The 13,690-nt window shown below is 41.2% G+C and overlaps 1 protein-coding gene across 11 annotated transcripts in view; it reads left to right on the forward strand.

The window, feature by feature from the left end:
• ATP8A2 (ATPase phospholipid transporting 8A2) overlaps nt 1-13,690 on the forward strand; it is a 592,801-nt gene that overhangs the window by 361,105 nt on the left and 218,006 nt on the right. For all 11 annotated transcript variants that reach the window (XM_070240119.1, XM_070240124.1, XM_070240123.1 and 8 more), the window contains one exon: nt 454-564. In XM_070240119.1, coding sequence (XP_070096220.1) covers nt 454-564 — 111 coding nt within the window. The remainder of the gene's footprint in view (nt 1-453; nt 565-13,690) is intronic.

Here is a 13,690-nt window from a genome sequence, read left to right on the forward strand (position 1 = left end):
GACAATGGAAATAGGTCGTGTATATATGTGTGTGTCCTTTTGTTTAAAAGAGTATTGGTGGACGAGTGTCCCTGTCCCTTGCTCCTGGTGTCACCATAAATTTTGTGATTAAAGAGGCGTCTGATTCCCACTATATTTTTCTTTTCTTCCAGTTCAGATGTCCACCTTCCTTTAATATTTAAGCTCTTAAAAAGGCATTTGGGTAAATAGAAATTCATGAGAATAACCAAGTCCAGCAGCGTGTTTGGGGAAATAATAATTGTGTAGATTTAAGAGGAGATTTTAGTTGTTCTTACTGGGTCTGAAAGCTCTGCCTTTAGTGAACAGGTTTCTCCGGTTACCTGCAGAATCTGGTTTCCTCTGCTACTCATCTGCCTTCTGCTCAGAGAGACATTTTGTGACTTTTACGCCTATGTGTTGGGTTCTTCTGAACATGTTACTTTCCTTTTTCAGTTTTCCTACTTGGAGAAGCTCCTGTTGGTTCACGGCGCCTGGAGCTACAATCGGGTGACCAAGTGCATATTGTACTGCTTCTACAAGAACGTGGTCCTCTACATTATTGAGGTAAGAAAGACTCACTTTTTTTCCTTGAAGAAGAAAACCTTTTCCAGAGGCATCTTTAGGTATTTAAGGTAATTTCAAGTTAGGATTTTGTTAATGTACAATGAAAAGGTGAGCCAGCCCCGATGGCCTAGTGGTTAAAGTTCAGCACGCTCCCCTTCAGCGGCCCAGGTTCGTTTCCGGGTTGCAGAACCACACCACTCGTCTGTCACTTGCCATGCTGTGGCGGCTTCTCACATACAAGAATTAGAAGGACTTACAACTAGGATATACAGCCATGTACTGGGGCTTTGGGGAGAAAGAAAAAAAGAGGAAGATTAGCAATAGATGTTAGCTTAGGGCGAATCTTTCAAAAAAAAGAAAAGAAAAGTGCTGCTGTGAGGTATTGAAACCTGGATGCAGGTAATCTCTTTGAAGCATACCTTCCAGATCTAGGTGCTTATGTGGAGTAACCAAAGCCAGGAGTCAGCAGCCTTTCTTCTCTGCATTACCATGCCTTCCTCACCCACTCTCCCCATGGGTGAGTGAAGGCCCTCTCTGTTCCAGAGTTCTTCTCAGCCCTCCCTCTTGCTTTGTGTCCTTGGCCCCAGGAGAATGTTGCTGTCATTCATCCCCTCCTCCCCCAGGGTGGTCAGAAGCTGGGCAGCAGGTGTTCACACCTTTGTTGGTGGGCTGAGACCTCTCTAGGCAACCTGGGTCAGTTTTGCCTTTACTAGAATCAACAGGGCCTGATTTCTTGCTGTATTTCTCATAGAAGCTGCAAGTTTCCTGAGCATTCATTCATGGCTTCTGGGATATTTGGATGCTAGTACTTAACTGGGGAAGGTGTGAGAGTGAGTGGGGAGTAAACCAATAAGGTAATTAAAAATATCTCAATGAGTTCATATTCTGCTGTCAAACTGTTTTTCAAGATGCTGACTCAGTTATAAGTAAAATCAATGCGCTTGCCAGAGGGACTCGATGGGGAGAGGGGTGGGCCCAGGAAAAAGTGGAAAAGGCACTTTATGTTTGATCTCAGTGGGAGTCCCAGCCACCTCAGTCCTCCTTTTTAAGAAGAGCTCTGCTCTAAAGTTGCAGCTTTTGAGGCCGTTAGGACTGACAGATTTCTAAATGTGTTAGGAAGAAAGGAAGCAGGCAGTCACTCTGTGGAGAAATAGAAAAGTAATGTTCATTGTGTCTGGTGTTAAAATATGTTCTGCACCCATTTCCAATGTGTGTATAGGCAGTGTCATTTTACATCATCAAACAATTCTCAGACACCAGCTGGGTGTCCTCCAGCTCAACTCAATTCCAACACCGTCTACCTGGAGATAGCCTCAGATCTCACAGGTGAAGGCACAGTCCCACAAGAATGCCCCCTCACCCAACCTCCACTTCAGAAACCAGTTGCAAGTCCAGGTTGTCACCTGTGCTGCTTTTCGACCAGCTATAGATGGGAGGGTCCAGTGAACCCCTCCTTGGGTTTGTTTAATTTGCTAGAGCGGCTCACAGAACTCAGAAACATTTTACTTACTAGATTACTGATTTATTATAAACAGATATAATTCAAATAGCCAGGTGAAAGAGATGCATACGGCAAGGTATGGGGAAAAGGGTAAGAGCTTCCATGCCTTCTTCTGGTGCCTCACTCTCCCCGAATCTCCACGTTTTCACCAACGTGGAAGCTCTCTGAAGCCCATCCTTTGGGGTTTTTTTTTTTTTTAAAGATTTTATTTTTTTCCTTTTTCTCCCCAAAGCCCCCAGTACATAGTTGTATATTCTTCGTTGTGGGTCCTTCTAGTTGTGGCATGTGGGACGCTGCCTCAGCGTGGCTTGATGAGCAGTGCCATATCCGCACCCAGGATTCGAACCAACTAAACACTGGGCCGCCTGCAGCAGAGCGCGTGAACTTAACCACTCTGCCACGGGGCCAGCCCCTTCCTTTGGGGTTTTTATGGAAGCTTCATTACACAGGCATGATTGATTAAATCACTGGCCATTGGTGACTGAACTCAATCTCCAGCCCCTCTCCTCTCCCGGGGCTAGGGGCATGGGTAGAACGGAAAGTCCCAACGCTCTAATCACATGGTCAGCTCCCCTTGCAAGGAACCCCATCCTGAGGTGCTGGTCCCAAAGTTGCCTCATTAACATAACAAAAGACACCTTTATAGCTCTCATCACTTAAGAAATTCCAAGGGTTTTAGGAGCTCTGGCCAGAAATGGGATCTAAGATCAAATATATATATATTTCGTATTATAAATCACAATATCACAGGTGTTAATATCTCATTCCTTTATGGGTTATTTTGTGACTGATTTCTCAACTCTTGATGAAAATAATAACCAAGATGTAAATGAACTTTTTCTAATGCAGTCCCTTAAAATTCTCAGTTCAGATAATTTAACAAGTGGTTTACTAAATGAAACTGTGACTGTTTCTTTACCAAATTGTCTACGCTTTACCATTCAATCATTCAGGTCAAACAAATAGATTCACGTCACTCATCCTTTAACTAAACTACTAACCGTAATTTTCCCAAGTTGTACAGGTTGTTCACTGCACAAGGCTGCCCAGCGAAAGAGGTAAAAGGGACTGAAACATAGTCCGTGCCTCTCCACCCCTCTAGTGCCCAGAGCCCACCTGAAAAAAGGACACAGTTTTTTTTATTTGCACAAAGGGCAGCCTGCTTGCCTTGTCTCCTCCCCTGGTGCTGTCATATTCAACTCAGTCCATACTAAGAACTAGGTGTAATGGGGTTTTTAGTTCCTGTCTTCTTCCTGCCCTCATTTTTACAATTCCCTTTTGACGCTTAAAGACGTTTGTCCCCCTCCTTCCTGTGGCGTTTTTGCATCTGTGATAGGAGTCACTCCTAAATGTCACTGGGGTCGTAGATAATTAGTGCTGTGAACTAAAGTAAAGGGGTGTTGGAATCCCTGTTCCCACACGTCATCCCGAATTTCACACGCATTTTTCAATTCCTGTAGCCATTGGCCTCACAAGTTTTCTTATTAACCTGGTTTTCCTCACAATCAGCAGATTACAGATAGTCTAGACATCTTATCAAGGCTTTCTGCATGAAGCTCTCAACCCTCAGCTTTCCAGAGCATCCTCTGGGCTCCTTTGTAGTCATTTACGCCAATTATCTTGCCTTTTTTTTTTTTTAACTTTAAATGGGCTGAGGCTGGGAAGTTTGTCTGAAAATTTCTATTTGGAACAAGGCCCTTAAATTAATTTTTCAATTGTAGCTGAGCAAGAGTTGTTAAATGGTCTTCTGTAACAGCCTTTTAAAATATTCTTTACAAAATTAAGAAATAAGCAATAAAAGTCTCCACCACTCTGTGCCCAATTTTCTACTTAGTATTTCTAGGAGATATGAATTTAAAAACCAAGAAAACAAAATCCTTGACTGAGCCCAGAGGCTTAGAACACTGACCCGGTGTCTACTATTGCTAAATGACTTTGTGGCATCAACATGCACTTCAAATATAATGGTAAAAATAGGAAAGTACTACCTCATGCTATTTTAGTGCGTTTTGAACTAAAATATCAAAGATTGTTATAATTTGACTTGCTCATTTGCAAAGAATAGTTTTGTGTTCTAAAGGTTACTTTATAGTTAATTACTTAAGTGAGAGTAAATATATTATGTATTTCTCTTAAATGATTTTCTTGTAACTCAAGGAGAAACCTTTTGCAACAGCCAGTATGTTTTCATGGCAAGTGTCCTCTGATACGTGTAACTACCAGTCATTAAAAATTACAGTGTAGGGGCTGGCCCCGTGGCAGAGTGGTTAAGTTCGCGCGCTCCGCTGCAGGCGGCCCAGTGTTTCGTTGGTTCGAATCCTGGGCGCGCACATGGCACAGCTCATCAAGCCACGCTGAGGCAGCGTCCCACATACCACAACTAGAAGGACCCACAACGAAGAATATACAACTATGTACTGGGGGGCTTTGGGGAGAAAAAGGAAAAAATAAAATCTTTAAAAAAAAATTACAGTGTAAAAGCAATTTGACAAATTTTTGAAAAGATTCACATGTTTGTGTGCACGTGCACACACACATACACTTATATAGTCTTAGCCATTATTATGAGCATCATTAGCTGATTTGAATTCCCAATAAAGATTATATGGAGGAGCTATGAGCCTATGATGTAATGCCATCTACTGACTTGGTATGCTAACCTATAAAACTGGATTTTTCTATGGAAAGTATACATGGCTATATTCTCATTGCGCTATGGATCACAAACTGAAAGTTCCCCCCACTCTCGTTCCCAGCCCCCTTATGTATATTCTTTTCTGACCTTTTTCTCTCTATTTATAGAGATACTTACCTGTACAAACATACCAGTGTTTTTACATAAATGTCATCACGCTGTGTAATACGTTCCGCAGTTCATGTTTTACTTAGTATATTTTGGAGAACATTCCCCATTACTACATATAGATCCATTGTGTGGTTTTTCACAGTATGGTTTCCTACAGTCTTTTTAACCACTCCTGTGTTGTTAAATATTCAAGTCATCTCCAGTTTCATCTACAAAAAGCCTTGTGGAATAACAGCTTTCCTTCTAAGCAGGCTGTAAATATTCCACCAAAATGATATTGATCTAATTGGACCTTTTTCACCCTAGTGCCTTGAACATAACTCATGTTCAATTTATGTATCATCATCCTGTGCCACAGCTTCTTTGTTGCTGACAGATCTTATTTGATGCTTATTTGGTGTGCCACATAAAATTTATCCAGCCTAAAGTAACTACTGGTTCAAGTGATGAAACAACAGTACTAAATGATGGAATCAGTGATTCAGTGGTGGCCCTGTTAATAGGTAAACTAAAAATACATATAACTTTTGTTCTCCCCCTCTGCTACTGCCTTAATTTAGTACTTTTTACCTGGATGATTGCAAAAATCATTAGCTTTGCCCCTTAACCACCTATATTGCAGCCAGGATGAACTTTCTGAAACATACGTCTGACCAACTCCAGTGGCTGGTACAGTGTCTGGAACATAGGTGCTCAAAAATGTTGGCAATGAGTGAGTGAATGCCACTACTCTCATCAAACTCTTTAAGGGCTCCTCTGCCTTCAGATAAAGTCCCCATCTCTCCCTGCCTGCCCCTGCCCCATCGTGGTTTGAGTCCTGATGTCACCAGCCCCATCTCCCTCCACATCCTTCTCATTTTGTTTTTAGTCAGTGTTATTGAAGTATGACTAGCATACAGTAAGATACACCTTTTTCAGGCATACAGTTCTATGAATTAACATTGGATTTTTAGCATGAGAAACTAACAGTTTTCCATCTGCCTCCCACAGATGATGAGAAGAATGTCACAGAGTTCTGGGGACAGATGGTGGTGATGTTTGCACAACAGTGTGAATGTACTTAATGCCACTGAATTGTATGCCTCACAGTGGATTTTACCACAATTAAAAATGCTAAAAATTTTTAAAAGAATGTCACAAGCACTTTGAGGCTTTAGTCTCCTTGAGGGAAACAAAAATGTATAGACAGACTGTGTGCTTGGGGAGCTTATTGAAGGTCTGAAGAACAAACGTTACATGTAGTGTTTTGTATTAAAACCAATTAGATGCTAAGTTTTGTAGCTGTGACTAGATGGACCATACTTCTCAGAAGGTAAGATCCTGTTGTGGGCAGAACTTCGTAGCCTCAGCAGGCAGGTGGGGTTCCTATTAGCCAGCTGGAGGGAGTGCGTTCCCTGTGTGTCTGGGTTGGGGGACAGGAAAAGGAGTACAGTTAGGAAAGGCAGGGGGATGAGGTGGATGCGGTACAGGAGCAGCCCGGGAAAGTGATCTGGATGACCCCACAGGAGTTGAAAGCTGGGTGGCCCCTCCCTTCTGGAGTGGGCAAGTCACATGGTAAAAGCGATTTCAGAAAATTCGTCTGTCAGTATGTGGGGTGGATGGTAAGCAGAGACCTTTAATGGAATTTTGTAGTTTTGACCTGGGGCACAAATCATGACCATTATGTAACAATTGCCTGACATAATTTATAAGCAGAAAGGAAAGACTGATTTTTAAAAACTCTTTGATTTTGATAATGGGAGGACGTTACCTTAAATGCAAAGATTGGGAGTGGGAGGTTCGAGAAGGATTTCTATAAGTTTTCGAAGTCTTGGTGTGATTGCTCTATGGTGATTCCTAAAGAGAAGCATCGATTAAATTCTTTAGAGTTCTTACATTATTTAACAAACTAGGAGTTGGTTGTTCAGAATATTTTCAAAGCATAGCAGTGTCGGCATTTTAAGCATTTGCTAGGTGTGCATTTGTCCGTGGACTTTCTGAATCCTTAGGAAAAGGAAAACGTTTGGAAAATTTTTAGTGATAAAGAAACTCAAATATAAAAATAATAGGAAGATTACTTGAATGTAAGCTATATTTCAAAAAATTATGACGTGGGTCTTTAGAAAATATGCCAAATTATCTTTGAAATAGAGATGTGACTTTGAAATTATGATGGCAATTGGTCGTTCCTAATACAGAGAATAACGATAACATATGGATATTATTGTGAAAAAATGAGAATTATATACCACTTAGAGTGTCTACTTATTTTTGGCAACGTATATAAGAAATTTTAATGTTTTCTTGTGGTCATTAAATTGGTATGGGATACAGGCCAGGAAATGAGATGCATATTTAACATGGAGGTCTGGAAATATTATCACTGAATGAGAAGTAGGGACTTAAACCATGGCAACTTTGAGGCCAAATGAAACCTAACCAACAGAATTTAGTCGAAAGCTAGTTAAGACTTGTCAATATCTGACAAACCTAAAACAAGCAAACAAAAAACCTGTGCTCCACGTACTACGGGGTATGAGAAAGGCTTACCAGCATTTCGTTTTCTGTGTCTTCAAACTAAAACAGTAAAATGAATTATGGTTCATGTATAAACTGCCATTCTAATCCAAAAAATTCTCAGTAGAGGAGCTCTTGGAATTTTTTATTTTTTCTAAAAACATATGCCTGTTCTCTTTAGCTGTTTTACAACTTTTTGTTTTTTTCTCCATTTTTCAGGTCATTATTGTTTGAAAATGATTATATCTAAATTGCTTGTAGGCAGCCCCTTCTCTCATTTACTGTCTGACTGGTTTCTGGTTTGGGAGCTTTACTTAAATATGTTAATGTGCAGAGATGTTGTGGGTTTGCTCAGCCCTATTCCAAACTGCTGGCTGTTGTCCCAGAATGACCAGATCGCATTGCAGATGGCAAAAGAAGGCACTGGCTTTGCTAGATTTTGCTCTAAATGTTAGAACGACAGAGAATAGATGTTCTAAACCATGACCAAAATTTTATCCAGTAACTTTTCCCCATTTTGGATATATGTGTTTCATTCTTGACACACAAGAAATCTCTTTGTGGTAAAAGACAAAATTCTTGATAGCTAAGCTTTCCTCTTTTGGCCTGTGCATCTGCCTTGCCAGAGGTGGCTTTATGTTTCCTCATATAGGTTTATTATTTGAGGGGCTAGGTAGGCAGCCACAAGCTTAATGTTAGCGTGTTAACAGGTAAAGGTGAATTGAAAAACACACTCAACATTTGGACCTCTCTGTAAAGGCAAAACCATCCATTTTCTATTAAAAGCTTTAATCAGGAGTTGGCAGGCAGAATGCTAAGACAAGGGGCCCTGGGACAAGCCCCACCAAGTTCCCCATTCAATGTGGAGTGGTGGTGGTGAGGACAGCGTGAGAAGAGCTGCAGTGTTTGATGGTTATTTGCACAGGTGTGGTGTCAGAACCATTCCAAGAACACCCAAGCTGTGGAGTCCATGACTACCTGAGTGGTTCCTATTTTGTGCTGATAGTTGTTGATAATTACAATTTTAATATGTCAGGAGAAAAACTATTTCAAGAATGACTTCCATTGGGCAATTTGAAAATGGGAATTAACTAGAAATAGAAACATTCTGAATAGTACTTTCCTTGCCTTGTGCATTCTCATCCTTCAAGTCAAGCGCTCTTGGGTCATGGGGATGAGATGAACAAGACAGCCCTTGCTCTTGCAATTGAGCGGGGAATGCAGACAAGAACTCCGGCAATTAGAATACAGCGCGGTGGTGCTGGTTAGAGGAAGACAACTTGCCATGAGGACTCTTAGAAGTGGTGGGTGGGGCCTCAAGTCTCCAAGATGAAATGAGTTAAGACTAGAAGGATGAGGAGGCCTAACCAGTTGAAGGGGCTGGAGGAAAAGGTTGTTAGATCAGTGTGCCAGAGAGGCCTGCACCTGTCTTTCCAATTCCGCCTTCTCTGTTTATCTCAGCTCTATGATGAATGTCAGAAGTCAGCTGGCCCTTAGTAAACATCAGGGAAGAAGTGCAGTTTGCTGGGGTTTTATGTTTCAGTAGGAAGGTGGCTGCCGAACTAGTTAGGCATGTGCTTAGGAGTGTTCTCTCAAAGCCTAGTTGGTTACTGCTCGTTTATAGAGTTTATTAGCAAAAGGGAGAGGGGGGAGGGGTGACAGGGAGGAAGAGTTACAAAGCCAGAGCAATATTAGCAGTCTGGAGGAATTCCTCTACAAGATACACCATCACTTTGAACTTTGTAAAAATAGACTCTTACTGCCTTTTACGTGTGACAATATATGCTTTGTAAATGATATTTTTGCAACTGCTTTACCTAAAAAGGATCATTATAAAGACCTAATATTCAAAAAAATGTATTTAGGCCATGTTTTAAAAATTGAGTCTCTAACTCCAGATAATGTTTAAACTTCTCTGGAATAAAAAAAAGTACAAGTCCAAAAACATAATCGATGCAAAGCCCTCATGGAGCTGATGTGAACTTTGAGAGGTCTGCTGTGTGCTGGCGCTGTGCTTTATTCTAGGGTGCCACCCTTCCTCCCCACCTGGTGCTGAGGCAGAAACCAGTCAGCCCCCAGCCAAGGCTGCAGTCATCGCCTCGGGGCGCTAACACTCACAGATTCCGACTTGCTTCCCTCCCTTAAGATCCTGTTGCGTTCAGGGACAGCAGCTGCATGGTTTAGTACTGGTGCTGGTGAGGGCAAATGTTACTCCTATTTAATTAACAAAATGATTATGACGTCCCGAAGGGCGGGGACTGTTTCTTTCTGACTTTGCCCCCGGAGAGGACTAAGTACACAGTGCTCAATAAACGGAAAGTCAACTGTGCGCATTTCAGTGTAGGCCAGTGTGCAGGAATCTATCAGGCTCTTTGTTTTTTGATTTTTTTTAGAATATGAGAGAAGATTACTTAAGTAGCATGTTATATTATTTGTCTTTGCTTTTAGGAACTGCCTTTGTGATCTAACTTAAATCTTTCCTGGTGGAATTTTCATACAGAGAAGAATAGCCTTCAAGTGTTAGAAAATTAATTCATTTTGCAATTTGTTTAATCTCATCATTTGGTAGAATAAGGGATAATTTTGGTTGCATTCTTTAAGCTCATTCCTACCTTAAACTATCTTTTATTTTGGCTGAAACTCTCAAAAAGATTTTTCACTTTTGTTCAGTTGATTTTACCAATTAGGGATTTTTGTACTGGTTTTTCTTGCCGTTTTACTCTGTATCATTCTCCTCTGTTTTTCTTCCTATCCTTTCTTCTGCCGGTAGAGACCAGATTTTCTAAAAATTTTGAAATCAGTTTTCCTTTAATTTTTAAAATTAATTTTGTGGTAGTGTCTAAGCACGAATCCACTAGTCATGCCTGTCTATGCATTTTCATCTCTGTACACTCAAAAAGCACCATTCTGAGCAAGTGCATTTCAGTGACATTTGATTCAAGGGTGGTAGAAAGTCCACGATCAAGAATGGAGACTCCGATTATAGGCTGTAGAAAGGATAAGGTGACCACAAAAAGAACACCTTCTGTAGCAGATGAAGGAGAAGATGACAGGAGGAGATGAAGGGAATTCGTAACATATTGCTCCAGTGGTGGAAAATGATCGCTTGTTTTGGACAATCCTACATTTGCTTGGTGGGGATCAGGCACAGAATGCCTTCTCTTCTGCCCCTTTTCTCTAAACTGGTCAGCCTGACTTAGGAAAGAGACATAGATTTTGGCCCATAGTTTTAAAATCTTTTTATAGGCAAGTAAAATGTATTATTTGTGATAATACAATTCATCTTTCCTTTTCTTGGACTTAGGAGTTTTTTTACTTTGACCTTTAGTTAAAGTAGTTATCATATTAGTAAATTTCACATTAGGAAGCCCATCTCTCTAGTAAATGCCTGTACTTTCTAGTGGTAAATAATCTCCATCACATTCTGACAACTCACGTGAGCCACTGTTTTGGTTTTCCCACAGATGTCCTGGGGGTTTAGAGTGCCCCTCATGTCTTAGTTCCAGTGTCCTGGCAGATCCAGTGGGCTATTTAAAGAAGGCTCAAGAATAGGAGTGATGTACATGCTTTCTTGCCTGATCTTTCAAACCGAGGGAAGCCACAGTAGATTAGTACTATTAAATACTACTTGTTCCTCCAGAACATGCCAATAAAAGAATAGTGATGAAAATATTGGCCTCTTTTATCTGGAGAGTATAGGATGAAGGTTATTATTGCCTCTTTACCTAAGTTGCATGTTGTTTTGATAATCTTTTTGTCAGTCACCTATTAATTTGAAGTTGCTTTTTCATAACATTGGCTATTAACTAAAAGCTTATACCTCCTCATTAGCCTCACCCTATTGGTTTCCTTTATTCCTTTGAAGGTATTTATTAGTGTACCACTTTCTTTTTTCATAAGGCATAATTTACGTGCTGGAAAATTAGACCTTTTTAGTGTACAGTTCCTTGAGTCTTAACAAATGCACATAGTAGGTCATCGCCGCTGCACTCAGATGCAGATCAGTGCCATCACTCCAGAAACTGTCCCCAGCCCTGCTTTGTACTCAGCTTCTGCCCCCTCCAGCCAGTCCCTGGCAATGACCGGTCAGTTTTCTGACCCTATAGTTTTGGCTTTCTTAGACTGTCATATGAGTGAAATTGTACAGTATATGGTCTTCTGATTCTGACTTCTTTCACTCGGCGTAATGCATTGGAGATTTATCCATGTTATGTCATGTGAGTATTGGTAGTTTCTTCTTTTTTATTGCTGAGTAGTATTCCATTATAGGAATAGGGTTTCACTTGTTCTGGGAGTTTTGGACGCCCAATCCCTGGGGCTGTGAACTAGGACCAGGAAGTCACTGGACTCCAGGTAATATGGTAGTTTAAGGAAGGGCTTGAGTAAAATTTGACTAGAACAATACTGACCATAATAAAGCAAGATGATGGTGGTGGAGGGCTGAATTGGCCTGGTGAAACCCCGCTGCTGACGCTTCCTGGGGAGGAGAAAAGCCAGGAACTGTTTTCCTAGAACCACTCTTCCATCTGCTGTGTCACTGGTGACTGCCATTAGCAGAGAGCAGCAGGGTTAGGGCAGGCCAAGGCTCCTAGGTCAGACCAGCTGGGGACTTTGCTTCCAGCTCAAGCCATGCAAAGTTGGGCATGCCTCCTGACCACTCCCAGCCTCAGTGTCCTTCCCAATATATTGAGGATAATTGAGCACATACATTGAAGCGTTTGTGAGGATTAAGTGAAATCATATAGGAAAGCCTTTAGCATACCATCAACCACATAATGAGCCCTCAGGTTCACCTTTAGCATTATTTTAAGGTAGTTAGTATTTGACAAACCTTACGACTATGGTGTGGTTTTGGTCTTGAGGCTCTGCTAGTTCAGGTTTCCTCCCAAAACAGGAATCTGCCCCCCATCAGCCTAACAGGCGTCTAGTCCACCCTCTGCTGGGAACCTTCTGAGGAGGAGCCAAGTCTTCCTTACTACATCTCTAGACAGCCCTACCTTAACTGTAGCTCTTATACCCTGGAACTAAGTCTAATCACTGTAGAGCAGAAGGACCATGATGAAATCTGTTAGATGAACTTGAAGTTTGCTTGCTTCCTGTCTGTGCATTGCTAAGAATTGAGGTGCTGATAAATAATTATATTCCAGTAATGTGGTCACCTAACCAAAACTGAGAAACAGTTCTTCTAACGTTAATTCTAACCCAGTCTTCTCTCCTGACCCAGAGTGGTATTTACAGATTTCATTAATTAGCCTAGAACTCTTGATGCTCACACACTTTGCCTCAGTTAATCAAGAGCATTGAAATGAAACATTAAAACTGATGTACTTGTACCTTAAAACTTCAGCCCCTAAACAGTCCACTCTGGTGGAATTTGCTGGAAGGAATAGAACATGAGTTTTGCTGGTTTCTTTCAAAGCTAAGCCATCACCTGTTGACTGAAACTAGTTTTCCAGGCTTCGCTAGATTAAGACGTCTGCCTATTTCAGAGACCAAGAAGAGCACTGCCTCTGGGCGCCTACTAATGACCTGAAAACACAACTTCCGCTCTCCCCGTGTGCCAGCTGGGTAGGGATTCTACTGTCAACAAAGATAATGTCAGTTCTTTCAGGTGGGTGAAGTGCTATTTTGATCTTGGATATTTTCCGCCTGGACCAACTATAAGCTTAAAATATCCAGGAGTTCCACAGTTACATCTGCCTTCAGGGTGCTTTGAAATTCACCTGCTTTGGAACACACCACCATAAAAACAAGCGACAATTAGATATATCCTGGCCACTATATGTGTTGATATGAAAGTGAAAAATAAGTTTTCTTGGACTCATTGCTGTTCTTATTGCTGAATTTATTTGAAATCTGTAAAAGCTGGGTGCATTTTGTATATGCTGACATTTTTAAGGGGGGAGGAGACTTGCCAGAAAAACTTACCCGAAAAGGCAATGCTGTGAAAATTTCCTTTGCTATTTGATAGATCATGATAAAGGCCACTGGTATCTCCCGTTTTCTTCATCTGTTCATAGCATCGTTAGCTGATATAAAGTATGCATGTGACTTAGTAATTCTTACTGGAAATGTTAAAAACTCACATTAAGCATTCCCAATATCTTGTTGCTTTAGCCCTGAATGTGTCTGAAAAGACTGATGGAGTAGTCACTATGGGAAAGTCATATAGCAGTTAGGGGTTTTTCTTCCCACCTGAATGACATCAAACAGATGGCCATTGTTTCTACACTGGTCTCCTGGGCCCATCTTCCCAGCAGTGCTTCCTGGAGTAAGCAGTGCCATACACTTATAAGAACCATTATATACACATGCCCTTGGGG

The sequence above is a fragment of the Equus caballus genome, chromosome 17 (genome assembly GCF_041296265.1).
Source record: "Equus caballus isolate H_3958 breed thoroughbred chromosome 17, TB-T2T, whole genome shotgun sequence".
Lineage (NCBI taxonomy): Eukaryota > Metazoa > Chordata > Mammalia > Perissodactyla > Equidae > Equus > Equus caballus.